The 14143-nt window shown below is 46.5% G+C and overlaps 1 protein-coding gene across 10 annotated transcripts in view; it reads left to right on the top strand.

Moving 5' to 3' along the window:
- The window catches only part of DIAPH2 (diaphanous related formin 2), an 811416-nt gene that overhangs the window by 112491 nt on the left and 684782 nt on the right, over positions 1 to 14143 (top strand). For all 10 annotated transcript variants that reach the window (XM_037908252.2, XM_037908255.2, XM_043522784.1 and 7 more), the window contains one exon: positions 1299 to 1438. In XM_037908252.2, coding sequence (XP_037764180.1) covers positions 1299 to 1438 — 140 coding nt within the window. The remainder of the gene's footprint in view (positions 1 to 1298; positions 1439 to 14143) is intronic.

The following is a 14143-nucleotide window of genomic DNA, read 5'->3' as shown; positions in this document are numbered from 1 at the left end:
GGGTGCAGGAGTGGGCTGGGTGTGGGGTCTGGCCAGGAGTTAGGATGTGGGAGGGGGCTCAAGGTTGGGGTGTGGGGGCTGGGTGTTTGGGGTGCAGGGTCTGGCCAGGAGTTAGGGTGTGGGAGGGGGCTCTGAGCTGGGGCAGAGCATTGGGGTGTGGAGCGCTTACCTGGGGAAGCTTCTGTTTGATGCGAGGGGTGCAGGTGGGGATGGGGGAGCACAGGAGCTCCCGTTTGGTGCTTGGGGCAGGGGTGGGGATGGGGGGGGTGCAGGAGTAGGGCAAGGGTGTGGGGGGGGCTGGGTGTGGGGAGGTGCAGGAGTCAGGGCTGGGGTTGTGGCGGGGAGCAGGAGTGAGGGCAGGGGGCTGGGCCGGGTGTGTGTGGCCAGCTCACTGCCCTGAGCCGCTCAGGGTGCTGGGCTGCCTGGCCCAGGGACCCTGTGCCAGGGCACTGTGTGTTTCATTGTAAATCCGTCTCTGTACATCTCCTCACATTTGTAGAAAAAGTCCCCACAATTCTCTCCCAGAAATAATGTCTTGAGACAATTGTCTTCCTTTCGCCCAGCTTCATTGTGTTACTATAACAGATTATGAAGTGCAGGATGGGTGCAGAAAGCTGTAGAGTTATGAAATATTGATGGGATATCCCTCAGAGGCCAAACTATGTACGAAGGTTAATCTGCCTTGGAGTTATTTCCTTTCCTTAAATAAGATGTCAGGTGGATTTTCCCATATTTTCATATGATGTGTGGAAATCTGTACATTAAAATCTACCTCTTATTTGTATGTTTCATCATGTTAAATATTTTTTTAAATAGTCAATCCTTGTATAATTTGAGTAAATCCTTTTTTTCTCAATTTTGGTTACTTTTAAAAAATGAATTACTTTCAAATCCATGGATAAAATTTTAAAATGATGTACACTATTTTCTTCAAACATCATGTCACAGATTAATTTTAGCTCTTAGGGAATTTTATTTAAGCCTTAATATATCATGTGCTATACATCACTATTAGCTGCTACTTGGGTGATAAGTTTTTTAAATTTCTTCTCTGGAGAATGGAAGAAATTTTTTTATGTGCACCGGCCTTCTTGCTAGCCATACAAGGAATGTTACTGTATACAGCCTTGTTTCCACTTGTAAGTCAGAAGTTTGGATGCAGTACTCTTGCCAGATAGAAAGAATGACCATTCTAGATGTGAAATTTCACATCTGTATTTGCTTAAATATATTTGACTAATGTAATTTGGATTCTGGCTATGTTCAAATTTCATCTGTTTGTTTTTTTTCTTTTAAAGGGAGGATTGAAAAATAGCAAGCATGAGTGCACACTGTCTTCACAAGAATATGTCCATGAATTACGATCTGGTATCACAGAAGAAAAACTTCTTAACTGCCTAGAGTCTCTCAGAGTGTCTCTAACCAGCAATCCAGTCAGGTAGGAGATATGTTTTACTTTATAATAACAGAGATATGTAATGGTGTTAGTTGTATATAATAAACTGCTGTGCCATATGTAGGACCCTTGTGTGAAACATGTTATAAAATCAGTTAATTTCTTGGATTTCAGTACCAAGATTGAAGTCTAAAAGTACTGTGAAAAGTTAAATGATCATAATGATTAAGTGTGTAAACCTTCTTTGGAAAGGCATAGGCTTTAGGTTAAGCGCTGTTAAGACTGAAGTGTCTAAAAGCAGAGCAGTAATTTTTATAGTTTCAGACTCTGCTTAACAATGTTCCTTAATGGAAGCTTTAGAAACCAGAAGATTTGCTGCTACTGTTTAAAAAGCACATAGCTTTTCAAATTGCTGAAACGATTGTTTTGGTTGAAGGAAGGGAAATCGTTTGACATCAGAGGTGACTGGTAAATCAAGTTGTTTACCTCTGGTGCCAAAGGAGACACTGGTGCGAGCAATGAAACCTGCTGACTAGTAAGCTATGAATGATTTTATGTATATTACCATATGGCATATTTGCTAATAGATGTGCCCCAGTGGCTTCAGTATGTCTCCTCCTCTGTGCACAGCTTTAGAGTGAGAATGCACAAAGGATTGACAACTGGGCTGACTTTGAATTTGTATCCATGTTTATGTGAGGAATATTGGCTGACTTTCCATACCCCTTGTGAGGCTGATAACCTGCTGAGTCCCTGAAGCTGTAACATTTGTCCTGGCTGTTCATAATCTTTTTATACAGTCACTAAACATCCCTGAAGGAGGGGGGGTATGTGACCAGTGCACACTTTCTAAGATGTACAATAATGGAGCTTCTTTAGTGCTGATGGTGGAATGTCCTGAAGTGAAGGAGGTGAGGGGCCATTTGCTTCATCCCATATGCACTTCAATATCACAGCCATTCTTTCACAACAAAACTTAATTAGCCCTGGCTCAACACAGCTTTTACTTACCATATTTGGAAAAAAAAATATCTCATGTGAAATATGCTGTACATCCACAACAGCTTGTTTTCAAAGCATCATAAATTGATCAAGTAACCAAAGTTTGCCTGAAAGCTCAAACGTGTCTCCCTAGTGCGGGAGTATTCCCTCACATATTTAAGCTTCATGCCGACAGCAATTTTCATATTCGTTCTACTAGTCAAAACAAATAAACTACAATACTCATATTTCAAAGTGTGGTAAGTGGTGTTTGTTTGTTTATTTACTTTAAGCTTTTCAGATACGTTGTATAAAAGTCTTGAGTGGTATTTTAGGTAATGAATCATTTTGTAATCTTCAGTGAAAAAACAAAGTGTAGACTGGAAATTTTTTTTTTATGGTACTTTCTTGGCAGACCAAATCTATCTTAACTTTTTTGTTTAACTGTAAATCCCTGTTTTAGAGCCTGTAGTTTTGGAATAAGGTTAAATAGGTATGTGTGATACAGTGTAAAAGTCTTTAAACACTTGGGTAGGAGCAACCTAAGAAGAGTTAGACCAAAATATCTTCAGTTTCCTGTGCCAGCTGCTACTGAGTTGGTGGGCCAGGAATGCAAGGGATAAGAATCTGAGAAGTAAACGAGCTCACAGGCAACCAGGCAAAATGACTATATTTTAGGTTTGGTGCAGCCAGGGGCTACAGGAGTTGGGGAGGCTGCACCATACACAAAAGAAACAGACTGCAGATCAGAGTTAGAAGGAAAAAGCCTGTGTGCGGTTTCTGGTCTCTTTCTGTACAATAGAAATCTATTTTGGCAATATTTCCCCATACCCTCCTGCCCATGAGAGCTGACCAGGTGTTGGGTGAAGAAGAGCCCACTGTGTCCTCTGTGCACCTCTGTAAACAGATTTATAATCTTCTTCTTCTTCGAGTGGTTGCTCATGTGTATTCCACAATAGGTGTGCACCGGTGCTGGAAGTTTTTCCCCTAGCAGTACCTGTAGGGGGGAGCGCCCCATGCGACACCTGGAGTGATGCCTGCCTGGCGCAGTATAAGGGGAGCTGTGCGCTTCCCCCACCCTCAGTTCCTTCTTGCCGCCAGTGAAGGTGTGTCGGAATTGCTCTGCTCTAGCTTTGCTGTAGCTCGTCCCCAGAACTGTTAGTTCATTCAGCATTAGTACCTCTAGTTAGTTAGCTGTTTAGTTAGTTTAGTCAGTGAGCCCGGGCTGGGGCATGCCCCCCACTCCAGGGTTTAAGTCGTGCGGCTCTTGTAGGCATTTTATGCCAAGAAGTGACCCGTATGCAGACTGTTTGCACTGCTTGGGAGAAACCCATATCAGTGAAAGGTGCAAGATTTGCAAGTCGTTTAAGCCTCGGACCAAAAGAGAAAGGAACATTAGGCTTTGGGCCATCCTGATGGAGTCAGCACTGACCCCAACTACTGCACGCTGCTCCGAATCAATACCCGGCACCACAGTGTCAGTACGTGGCAACCCTCTGGTGTCATCAACCAGTCGGCACCGCTCCCCACCCACAGGGCATGCCAAGAGGGCCAGGAAGACTCTTTCTTTGCAGAGGCACTGAGGGAGGTCTGGGACAGAGGCTAGGCCCGTGTCGGGCAGTCCTCGATCCCCACCGGGCTGCAGGCCTCCGATTCAGGTTGAGCGGAGTAGCCTGGCCTCTCCGGACGTCCAGATGCCGTCCACACCTGAAGCCCTCCAGGTGGCCCAGAACGTTATGTCCATGCCGGTGCCTGTAGCGCTGCCAATGTTGGCCCCGCACTCCAGAGGCAAGCTGCCGTTGGGATCTCTGCAGTCGCCTTTGGCCTGGTACCGGTCTCTGTCAAGGGAACGTTCCCGATGCCGATCAATGCCTAGCGACTGCTCGGGGTAGAGTCCAGGTGGATCGCCCTCGACGCCGACCAGAGTGTCTGGCTGGGTTCCGTCCAGCCGGGATTCGCGGCACCGCTCGTCCTCAAGGAACAAATATTGGTGGGACCGCGGCGGGCTTCGCCATTGGTCTTCGTCTCGGAGAGAGTACTGCAATCGATCATGGCACGGTCGTCGATGCCGTTCCCTCTCAGACTCCCACTCCAAGTCTCCGCCAAGACATCGCAGCCCTGGGCGTCGATCGCCAGTGTTTCGCCATCGCGGGTCCACCCGCCGAGGCCATTCTGGAACAGCTGTTACTACCGGTTCTACATGTTGAGATCGTGGTCCCGTGGCTGTTGTAGATCCCGGCACCGCCTCTCCTCCCAGTCCAGAGACAGCAGCAGATCTTACGCCAGCCCGGTCTCCATTCATAGCCATCCCTTGTTGGGCCAGGCCAGCCAATCCGAACACCTGGCTCCACCGGTGCCACAGCAGGTGCAGTGGCACCGAGTTTCGTGGCTGACCCAGTGGGCACCGTGGCCTCTGTCGCAGTCCCCGGTGGGAGCTCGCTCAGTGGCCTGAGCTTCGGAGGCACAGTCGTCCTCCCTCTCCAGACTCCCAAGAAAGGAGGTGGTGGGACGTGTGTCCTCAGCACCGTGCCCAGAGTCTGACCAGGTGGTGGACCTTCCGGTGCTGGCCGACACCCAGAGCACCGCACCGGCCTCTTTGCCCCGCCTGGAGGAGGTGACTTGTGGCCCCAACCCCCTCCGTCCCACAGGAGGACTTCAGGGCCTACCAAGAACTCTTAAAGAGGGTGGCAGCAAGCCCCCACCTCCAGGCAGAGGAGATGGAGGAGCCCTCAGAATCCCTGTTTAATGTGTTGTCCCCATTGGCACCGGGTAGGGTGGCCTTGCCTCTCCATTAAGGGGTGGCTAAGATTTCATATGTCCCATGGCAAACACTGGCCTCGTTGGCCCCCATCTCTAAAAAGGCAGAACGCAAGTACTATGTACCCGCTAAGGGGCATGAGTACTTGTATACCCACCCGGCGCACAACTCCCTGGTGGTTGAGTCGGTCAACCACAGGGAATGGCAGGGTCAGCCAGCCCCGACCCCAAAGAACAAAAACTCTTGGAGACTGGACTCTTTCGGAAGGAAAGTTTATTGATCTTCAAGCTTCCAGTTACGAGTGGCAAACCATCAGGCTCTCCTGGACCGGTACGAATTCAATCTGTGGGGCTACCTACCCAAGTTTGAGGACTCCCTCCAGGAGCGTGATAGGAAGGAGTTCAAAGTGCTAGTAGAGGAAGGGGCAGCGGCCACTAGGGTGTCCCTGCAGGCAGCCTCAGATGTTGCGGACACGGCCGCACGATCAATGGCTTCCGGTGTTCATGAGACCGGCGTCATGGCTCCTGCTTTCTGGACTGTCCAGCGAGTCAGTCTTCCATGCAGGATCTCCCATTTGATGGGAAAGCTCTGTTTGCAGAGGAAACAGATACAAGGTTGCATGGCATGAAAGACTCCCGCACGACCATCCAGACTCTGGGCCTCTGTGTCTTGGCTCTGACAAAACCTAAGTTCAAGCCGCAGCAGACTCCCACCTAGGCCGCCCTCCCGAAGTGTGAGGCCACCAATAAGAAGCAGTGGGACTATAAGAGATGTTTTCAGAGGCAGTCTTGGCCTGCCCCGCAGCCTGGGTCCTCCAAGGGCAAGCAAGTGGGGAAAAGGCGTTTTTGATGTGACGCTCAGGGGCACTCCACCAGTCCTCATCAGGGATCCACCCCCAGGAAGGAGAAAGCTTCCTTTCTACAACCGGTTGTGTGCTTTCCTCCTGGAATGGTCACGGCTAACCTCAGACGGATGAGTCCTCAACACCATCTTCTGGGGTTACACCCTCCAGTTTACCTTCTCCCCGTCCCCCTTGGGGGACCCCTCGCATGAAGCTCTGCTCAAGCAGGAGGTGGGGTGGCTCGTAGGTCTAGGAGCGATAGAGGCGGTGCCCGAGGAGTTCATGGGCAAGGGGTATTACTCCTGTTGTTTCCTTATCCCAAAGGCCAAAGGGGGGTAGGGCCCATCCTGGACCTCTGAGGTCTGAACCAGGACATGGTGAAGCTCAAGTTCCGCACGGTCTCCCTGGCCTCCATCATCCCCTCCTTGGATCCTGGGGACTGGTACGCTGCCCTCGATCTACAGGATGCGTACTTCCACATCCACATATTGGAGGGGCACAGGAGCTTCCTGTTTCATCGTGGGACAGAATCATTACCACTTCATGGTCCTCTCGTTTGGTCTGACCACTGGCTCATAGGGTGTTTACAAAATGCATGTTGGTGGTAGCGGCCTATCTCAGGCGGTGGGGGGGTCCAGATATTTCCCTATCTGGACGATTGGCTTGTCGAGGGCACCTCCCGGTCACAGGTGAGGGATCATGTGGCTCTCGTCCTGTCCACGTGCACCACTTCGGGCCTGTTGGTAAACAACACCAAGTCCACGTTAGTCCCGGTCCAACGCACAGAGTTTATTGGGGCGCTCCTGGACGCAGTGTCGGCCAGGGCCTCTCTCCCATCAGACAGATTTGAGACCCTGAAAGGTCTCATCGACTCGGTCACAAGGTTCCTGGTAACAGCCAGGGTTTGAGTACAACTCTTGGGTCACGTCGGCATTCACATACGTGGTCCGTTACACCAGGCTCAGGATGAGGCTCCTCCAGCTCTGGTTGGCCTCGAAGTTCTCCCAGGCCACGGACAGGATGGACAAGATCCTCACCGTGCCAGACTCTGTGATCACCTCCCTACGGTGGTGGTCTGCCCCAAACAACATGCTCCAAGGGGTCCCATTCAGGGACAGAGCCCCGTCGTTGGAGATGGTGTCCAGTGCATTGGACCTGGTTTGGGGGGCCCATGTGGGGAACTTTCAGACCCAAGACCTGACCTTACATATAAATGTCAAGGAGCACAGGGCGGTGCGGCTGGCGTGTATGACCTTCCGCTTGCACCTGGAGGGCAAGGTAGTCAGGGTCCTCATGGACAACACGGCCTCAATGTTCTATATCAAGGCGGGGCCTGATCCTCTGCTACGAAGCCCTCAGACTGTGGGACTTCTGTATAGCCCACGACGTCCACCTGAAGGCCTTCCACCTACCGGGTGCGTGAAATGACAGGGCGGATCACTTGAGCAGGAACTTTTCCTTGCAACATGAGTGGTCCTTCCACTTGACAGTGGCCCACTGGCTCTTCCAAAGGTGGGGAACTCCCCAGGTGGACTTGTTCGCGACTCGGCAGAACCGGCGATGCCCCCGGTTCTGCTCTCGAGGGGGGGGGGTGTGCTGGGGAGGGGTGCTATCTCTGATGCCTTTCTCCTGTCCTGGTCAGGCTGGCTTTGTTATGCCTTTCCCCCGTTCCCTCTAAGCAGCAGGGTCCTGGAGAAGATAAAGACGGACAAGGCCTGGGTCCTCCTGATTGCCCCGGTGTGGCCCAGGCAGCATTGGTTCAGGACCCTCACGGGTAGCTCCGCCGTGGCCATTGCCGCTCCTCCCGGACCTGCTCTGTCGGGACCAGGGCCGCTTCCTCCACTTCAACCTGGCAGCTCTTCACCTCATGGCTTGGCTGCTCAGTGGTTAGGTGGAGAGGAAAGGACATGCTCAGAGCAGGTTCAGCATGTCTTCCTCAGAAGTAGACAGCCCTCCACTTGCCACCCACTGTGAGGGCACACTTGACTTGGGCTCAGGCCTTGTCGGCTGCCTTTGTGGCCCATGTCCACATCAAGGACATCTGTAGGGCCGCCATCTGGACTTCGGTTCACACGTTCACCTCGCACTGTGCGATTGTCCCCCAAACCAGGGATGATGCCGGGTTCGGCAGGACTGTCCTCCGTCCTGGAAACTTGTGAACTCCTACCCATCTCCAACAGATATCGTTTGGAATTCACCTTGAAGAAAAGACAGTTACCTTTTCCGTAACTGGTGTTCTGGTGTTCTTCGAGATGTGTTGCTCATGTCTATTCCACATCCCACCCTCCTTCCCCTCTGGCGGAGTTGTCTGGCAAGAAGGAACTGAGGGTGGGAGCACGCAGCACCCCTTATACCGCGCCAGGCACGCGCCACTCCAGGGGTTGTGGGGGGCGATCCCCCCCAGGGGTACTGCTAGGGGGAAAACTTCCTGCACAGGTGCAGGTGGCGAGCACGCACACCTATTGTGGAATAGACGTGAGCAACACATCTTGAGGAACACCAGTTACGGAAAAGTTAACTATCTCTTCTGGTACTGTGAAAAGTGCCTCTACAATATGCTTCACTTCCTATGATCAGGTACAGTATAATGTATAGGCTGAAAAAATATAAATAAGATGTAAACTCTATACACATGTTCCTATGTTACTTGAATCAGTACCTTTAAAAGCCCTTTTTAAATAAGGGGCTTTCAGTAAGTTCTCACCTGAAAACACCTTTCTGATTTACTTTCTTTAACTGCGTTAGAGGTCAGAACCAAGATCTAAAAGTGTCATGGCTACATTCATTTTTGAAATGTCACTGAAGAGCCAAAATTTTTCGTGGGGTTTTTTTGATAGCGTAAAACTTTTTTGTCATACTATCGCTCCTTCTGCTTGACTTTTTTTATGCCTTTGGACTGTAAATCTTGTACCTGGGGGTTTAAAATTCCCTGTTCTTCTGGTTAAGTTCTACCAGAGGTGATGGTGGTGGTAGCGTATTCTACATAACTCTGAAAACATATAACTTTCTGAGTTCTAGGAAAAAGTGTGCATCAAGTTGCAAACTGCAAAGTCTCTTGCAATAAAGTCAGATAAACTGTGGAGATCAGGAGGAGATGAAATCCTACTGGAAATAAAAGGAAAACCTTTATTGATTGAGTTGAACTCATTGAATTCAGCAGTGATGGACATATCTGTAGTGATTACATCTAGTTCATGAAATGAGGATAACCAAGCAGACTTCTTGAAGTCAATAAGTAATTCTTATATTAAAACTGGGTTTTCTTCAGGGGCTTCTCCTTATAGCATATATTTGGGCAGATCAGTGCCAGCACTCATGCCAGTAATCATAGGCACAAGAACATAAATCACCCAGCATCTCTTGCAGGGCACATGTTGAAGGGCCTGGGAGAGCAGGGTAAATCTTTATTCTTGTATAATTCTGCTGATGTCTCTCTGTGTGTTGCAGTTTGGGGAGGAGGTTGAGAGTGGGATAAATGTTCATAGTATGGACTTTCAGTGATAGTGGGCAACTAAGAAATGTGACAGGTGACTTCACATAATGTTTTTGTTAAATACACAGAGTCACCTGAGCGTGAGACAGTGCTGAGCAGCCACCCTATCCTTCTCAAATGATAAAAAAAAAAAAAAGATTTTTGTTTGGCATAAAATATGATCTCCCTTTCCCAGTCTTACATTGGTGGTGTCTGTAGGTTGATACTCAGCCTTGTTGTCAGTAAATAAATAATTTTGGCATAAGGGTGGAGCTATACTCCGTTGTTGAAAATATGTGGTTAATCCCCATCTGATGTTTGAGTTATGTCACAATTTAAGGGCTATATCATACCTTGAAGGTGTGTCCCAGTTAGGGTCAGCGTGGAGGCACACAAACTCGAGGAAGCATTGTGTCTCAGAAGGGTCCATTCCCCTAAGGAGGCCAGGATGTACAGCTGACCGCTGCTTTTGAACCACCCTTGAAGAAGATGAAGTATTCATTTCCTTCTGCAACTGGGTGCCTTACCATAATTTCTCTGTTACTATTGAAAAGCTAGTGCTGATGGTAGCATTAGCCTTGGAATAGTTGAATTTTGATTTCAAGGCTGAATTTATTACATTGCCTTCAAGGAGTTCCTTGCCCAACTCCTGTGTTGGAGGGCACTGTCTTGCCATAATATTTTAATTCTGGAAGGCTGATTTATCTATTCAGCTCTGCTACTGAGGAAGTAAAATCAAACAAAAAAAACAATGAAAAACAAAACTTTTGTATTAGATTGGACATCTTGAGTCTGAAAGTAGCTTTCTCTGAACATGAAAACTGGTCAGCAAAACTCTGGGAAATTCAGAGGCATGTCTGTGTACAGTTCGTGCTCTACTTGTATATTCCCACTTCATACTCTTTCTTTTTCACTTTTAATTTTCTCTGTAGTGTGTGTTCAGAGGATAATTAATGAAATGTTGAAGCTCATCCTCTAATCCCAGAGTCCGCGCGGAGGTGGGGGGTTAGGGAAGGGACAGAACAGTTGCCTGGATGAAGAGGCAAATACTTACCTAAAGGTTTTGCCATAGGGATTATTTAGGAGAATTTTAGCACCATTTCTCATTACTTGAGTGAAGTCAGTGTCAGTCTCAACAGGTTGTATTGTATTGTTGTATTGTTAAATTGAGTTGTATTGTTAAATGGGAATGCACTCTCTGTCATGATAGAATTTGTCTTATGGTGAAATACACCCCTCCTGCATACACCTGGGCTCTAGCAGACCATTCTGTTTCACATGCCTTACATGGATGCTAGGATAACTGCAACCTATGTCCCAACTCCCGCTTGCTACTGAGATTTCTTCTTCTAGTGGAATTGAGCATGGAGGAGGTCCATTCTCAGACTTGCTGTACATCTGGTTTTTGTACTAGTATAACTGTTTTGGGTGGGAATACAATTTTTTTGGTAAACTGAAATTGTTAAAAGTAGTACTATCCCTAGTCTGAATGCAGTTACACCAGCATAAACCTTCTTACATAAGTATAACTGCATCCACACTAGGGGTTTGCAGTGTTTTAACTATATTGGATATAATTCAATCAGTACAACTTGTTTGTGTAGACATGGCCATATAGTTTACTGCTGACAGTGTCCTCTATTCTTTATGGCAGTCAGAAGTAGAAAAGGTCACTTCTGCAAGGTTGCGTATATACTAGACATACTGGGGAGATTCAGAGAATTATGCTAATGTAGTGATTTAAAAAAATTAGTTCAGTGAAGGGTGGGTGGCAATAACTCACATTCAGCACTTTTATTGGCAGAGTTTAGAATTTATGGATTTCGTGGGAAATAACTCTAGCAGAATCGGTTTTCAAATTGTTAATTATCCTCTGTCTGCTTATTAACTCATAGAATAATGAGGAAGCAGTAATACCATTGTAAGTAATTTGGGCAGGGACTTCTTTTCTGTTGGCTTTCGTGTGAAGCTGCTGAAGGCAAACTTCTGGGTGCCAAAACATATAATTTCAAGTATACTTTTTAACATGTTAGTGTAGATGACTGCATTAATGGGGAAGTAAACAATTTACTGACTCCACTACATGCACAAAAGGATGAACAAGAACCTAAGTTAATTCACAGGTTTCAGAGTAACAGCCATGTTAGTCTGTATTCGTAAAAAGAAAAGGAGTACTTGTGGCACCTTAGAGACTAACCAGTTTATTTGAGCATGAGCTTTCGTGAGCTACAGCTCACTTCATCGGATGCATAGCATATCGTGGAAACTGCAGAAGACATTATATACACACAGAGACCATGAAACAAAACTTCCTCCCACCTCACTCCCCCGCTGGCAACAGCGTATCTAAAGTGATCCTCAAGTAGAGCCATTTCCAGCACAAATCCAGGTTTTCTCACCCTTCCACCCCCCGCCCCCACACATACACATACAAACTCACTCTCCTGCTGGCAACAGCCCATCCCCCTTTGAAACTCCTCTTTATAATGCGCATGATAATCAAGGTGATTATCATTATCATTATCATGCGCATTATAAAGAGGAGTTTCAAAGGGGGATGGGCTGTTGCCAGCAGGAGAGTGAGTGTGTGTGTGTGTGTGGGGGGGGGGGGGGGTGGAAGGGTGAGAAAACCTGGATTTGTGCTGGAAATGGCTCTACTTGAGGATCACTTTAGATAAGCTGTTGCCAGCGGGGGAGTGAGGTGGGAGGAAGTTTTGTTTCATGGTCTCTGTGTGTATATAATGTCTTCTGCAGTTTCCACGATATGCTATGCATCCGATGAAGTGAGCTGTAGCTCACGAAAGCTCATGCTCAAATAAACTGGTTAGTCTCTAAGGTGCCACAAGTACTCCTTTTCTTTTTAAGTTAATTCACAATGTTTTGTTTATGGAAGTATCAGTTATTCATGATATAAGACTTTATTAAGCTATCTGTGAATTTCATGCATATATAGTAGCCTAGCATTTCCAAACAGCTCATATAAAAATATTGTTTACCAAGTTTGTGTATCTTTTGCATACAGCCTACTTCAATACTTGTCCTGGAGCTCCATTCATAATTTCTTTCATTGAGGAAATAATTAATAATTTTATCCAAATAAGTAGATGATAGTTGACTAGCACTTGAGAAAATAGGTTAACGACATCTAGTTTATTGTATCTAAATATTCTCTGTAAATGTGACATCCTTGCGATGACAAAAAACCCAAAACATTTAATAAGATGAAAACTTAAAATATAAAAGTTGTGATTTTGTTGTGCATTTAGTAATTTTCTCTTCCTTGTCGTCATTTTATACTAATAAAATGGAAATAGTGTTGGAAATAAATATAATTTGCTTGGTTGCTCATGTGATATGAAATGACCTTCAAATAAACATGCAGCATTTTTATATTTAAGGCCATTACGTACCACGTTGCATAAACTGATCATAAGGAAATGAAATTGACTCTTACAAAAAGCCCAGTGATGACAAACTCAATATCACGGTGAAGCTGGTATATTGTACAAGTTTGATATAATTTGACACACTAATAATGGAACAAAAATATAAAGAAATGTATTCATTTAGAATACCTTCTGGCCATTTTTAAATTTATTACTATGATTTGTGTCTGTGGAGCAAGTATTGTATTAAGAATAGACCTAAAACATTACCACAGGAGATGTACTAAAATATATTCTTATTTAGCTGCTTTGGGTGAAGTGTAGCTATCAAAGTTAGCCTTGACTGATAATTCACAGCAAGTTCAGAAGACAATTCTTGACACTTTGTACCTTGTAATCTTTGCTAGTTGTTGATAGAATCAGTATATAATCATACTGCTATCAATACTCATTCTCATCACTATGACTTGGAGATCCATAACTTCTGCCACGCTCATGTACAGGTGAAAATCTGTCGTTTACATCATTGGCTGCCTGACTCCAACAAAGGAGGAATAACTTGTAGAAGAAAGTAACCTTGAATAATATTGATATAGGTTAACTAGGCTGTAGGACAGAATTTGGGCCCTGTTTATTCCTGTGCAACCTCATTGATCTAAGGCCATACCTATAAGAGACTATTTTACTGTAGCATTTGTGCCAGCATACAGCTAATGACATTGCTGCAGCATGTGCACATTTGGCTTTTTTTTTTTCCTCCTGGTGCATCATGTCCTCTCAGTGAGCGGCTTTATCAACAAAAGACAACCGGAACTGTGGGTAGGCATTCCAATGTCTCCTGTGCTATCTTGTGTGCTGCTTTGTCGGTCATTTTTGCAGGCGTTGTGGGATACCAGCATTCCTCTCATGGAATTGTGGGAGCTTGGAGTCAGATTTTCACTATTCACTTTGTTCCATCCCATAATCTTTTCCTCGCACTGCTTTTCAGTCTCTCCACCATCTTGCTGTCAGGAGCAGGGATGCCTAACAGATAAGTGGAGTTCTTGTCTGTTTTAGTGACAGGGCACCTGATAATTCTGTTTGCAGAACTTCAGCTACCACAATGGCCAGTTTGAATTGGAGCAAAACTCATCTAGGTGGTCTCATTTCTGTGGAAAATGACAAAAATTCTCCTCAGTCAGTGGTGAATTAGCCACTGGGCTAGTGGGCCTCGGCCAATGTGGGGGATGGGGGAATGGGTTCCCCTGTGCCCTGACCCACTCTATCTGCCCGCCACTCCTCCTGTGGAGCAGGTTTGAGGTGCAGGTGC

Source organism: Chelonia mydas, chromosome 9 (genome assembly GCF_015237465.2).
Source record: "Chelonia mydas isolate rCheMyd1 chromosome 9, rCheMyd1.pri.v2, whole genome shotgun sequence".
Lineage (NCBI taxonomy): Eukaryota > Metazoa > Chordata > Testudines > Cheloniidae > Chelonia > Chelonia mydas.
Note: the sequence above shows the minus strand (reverse complement) of the source record. Positions and strands in the feature narration are given on the sequence as shown.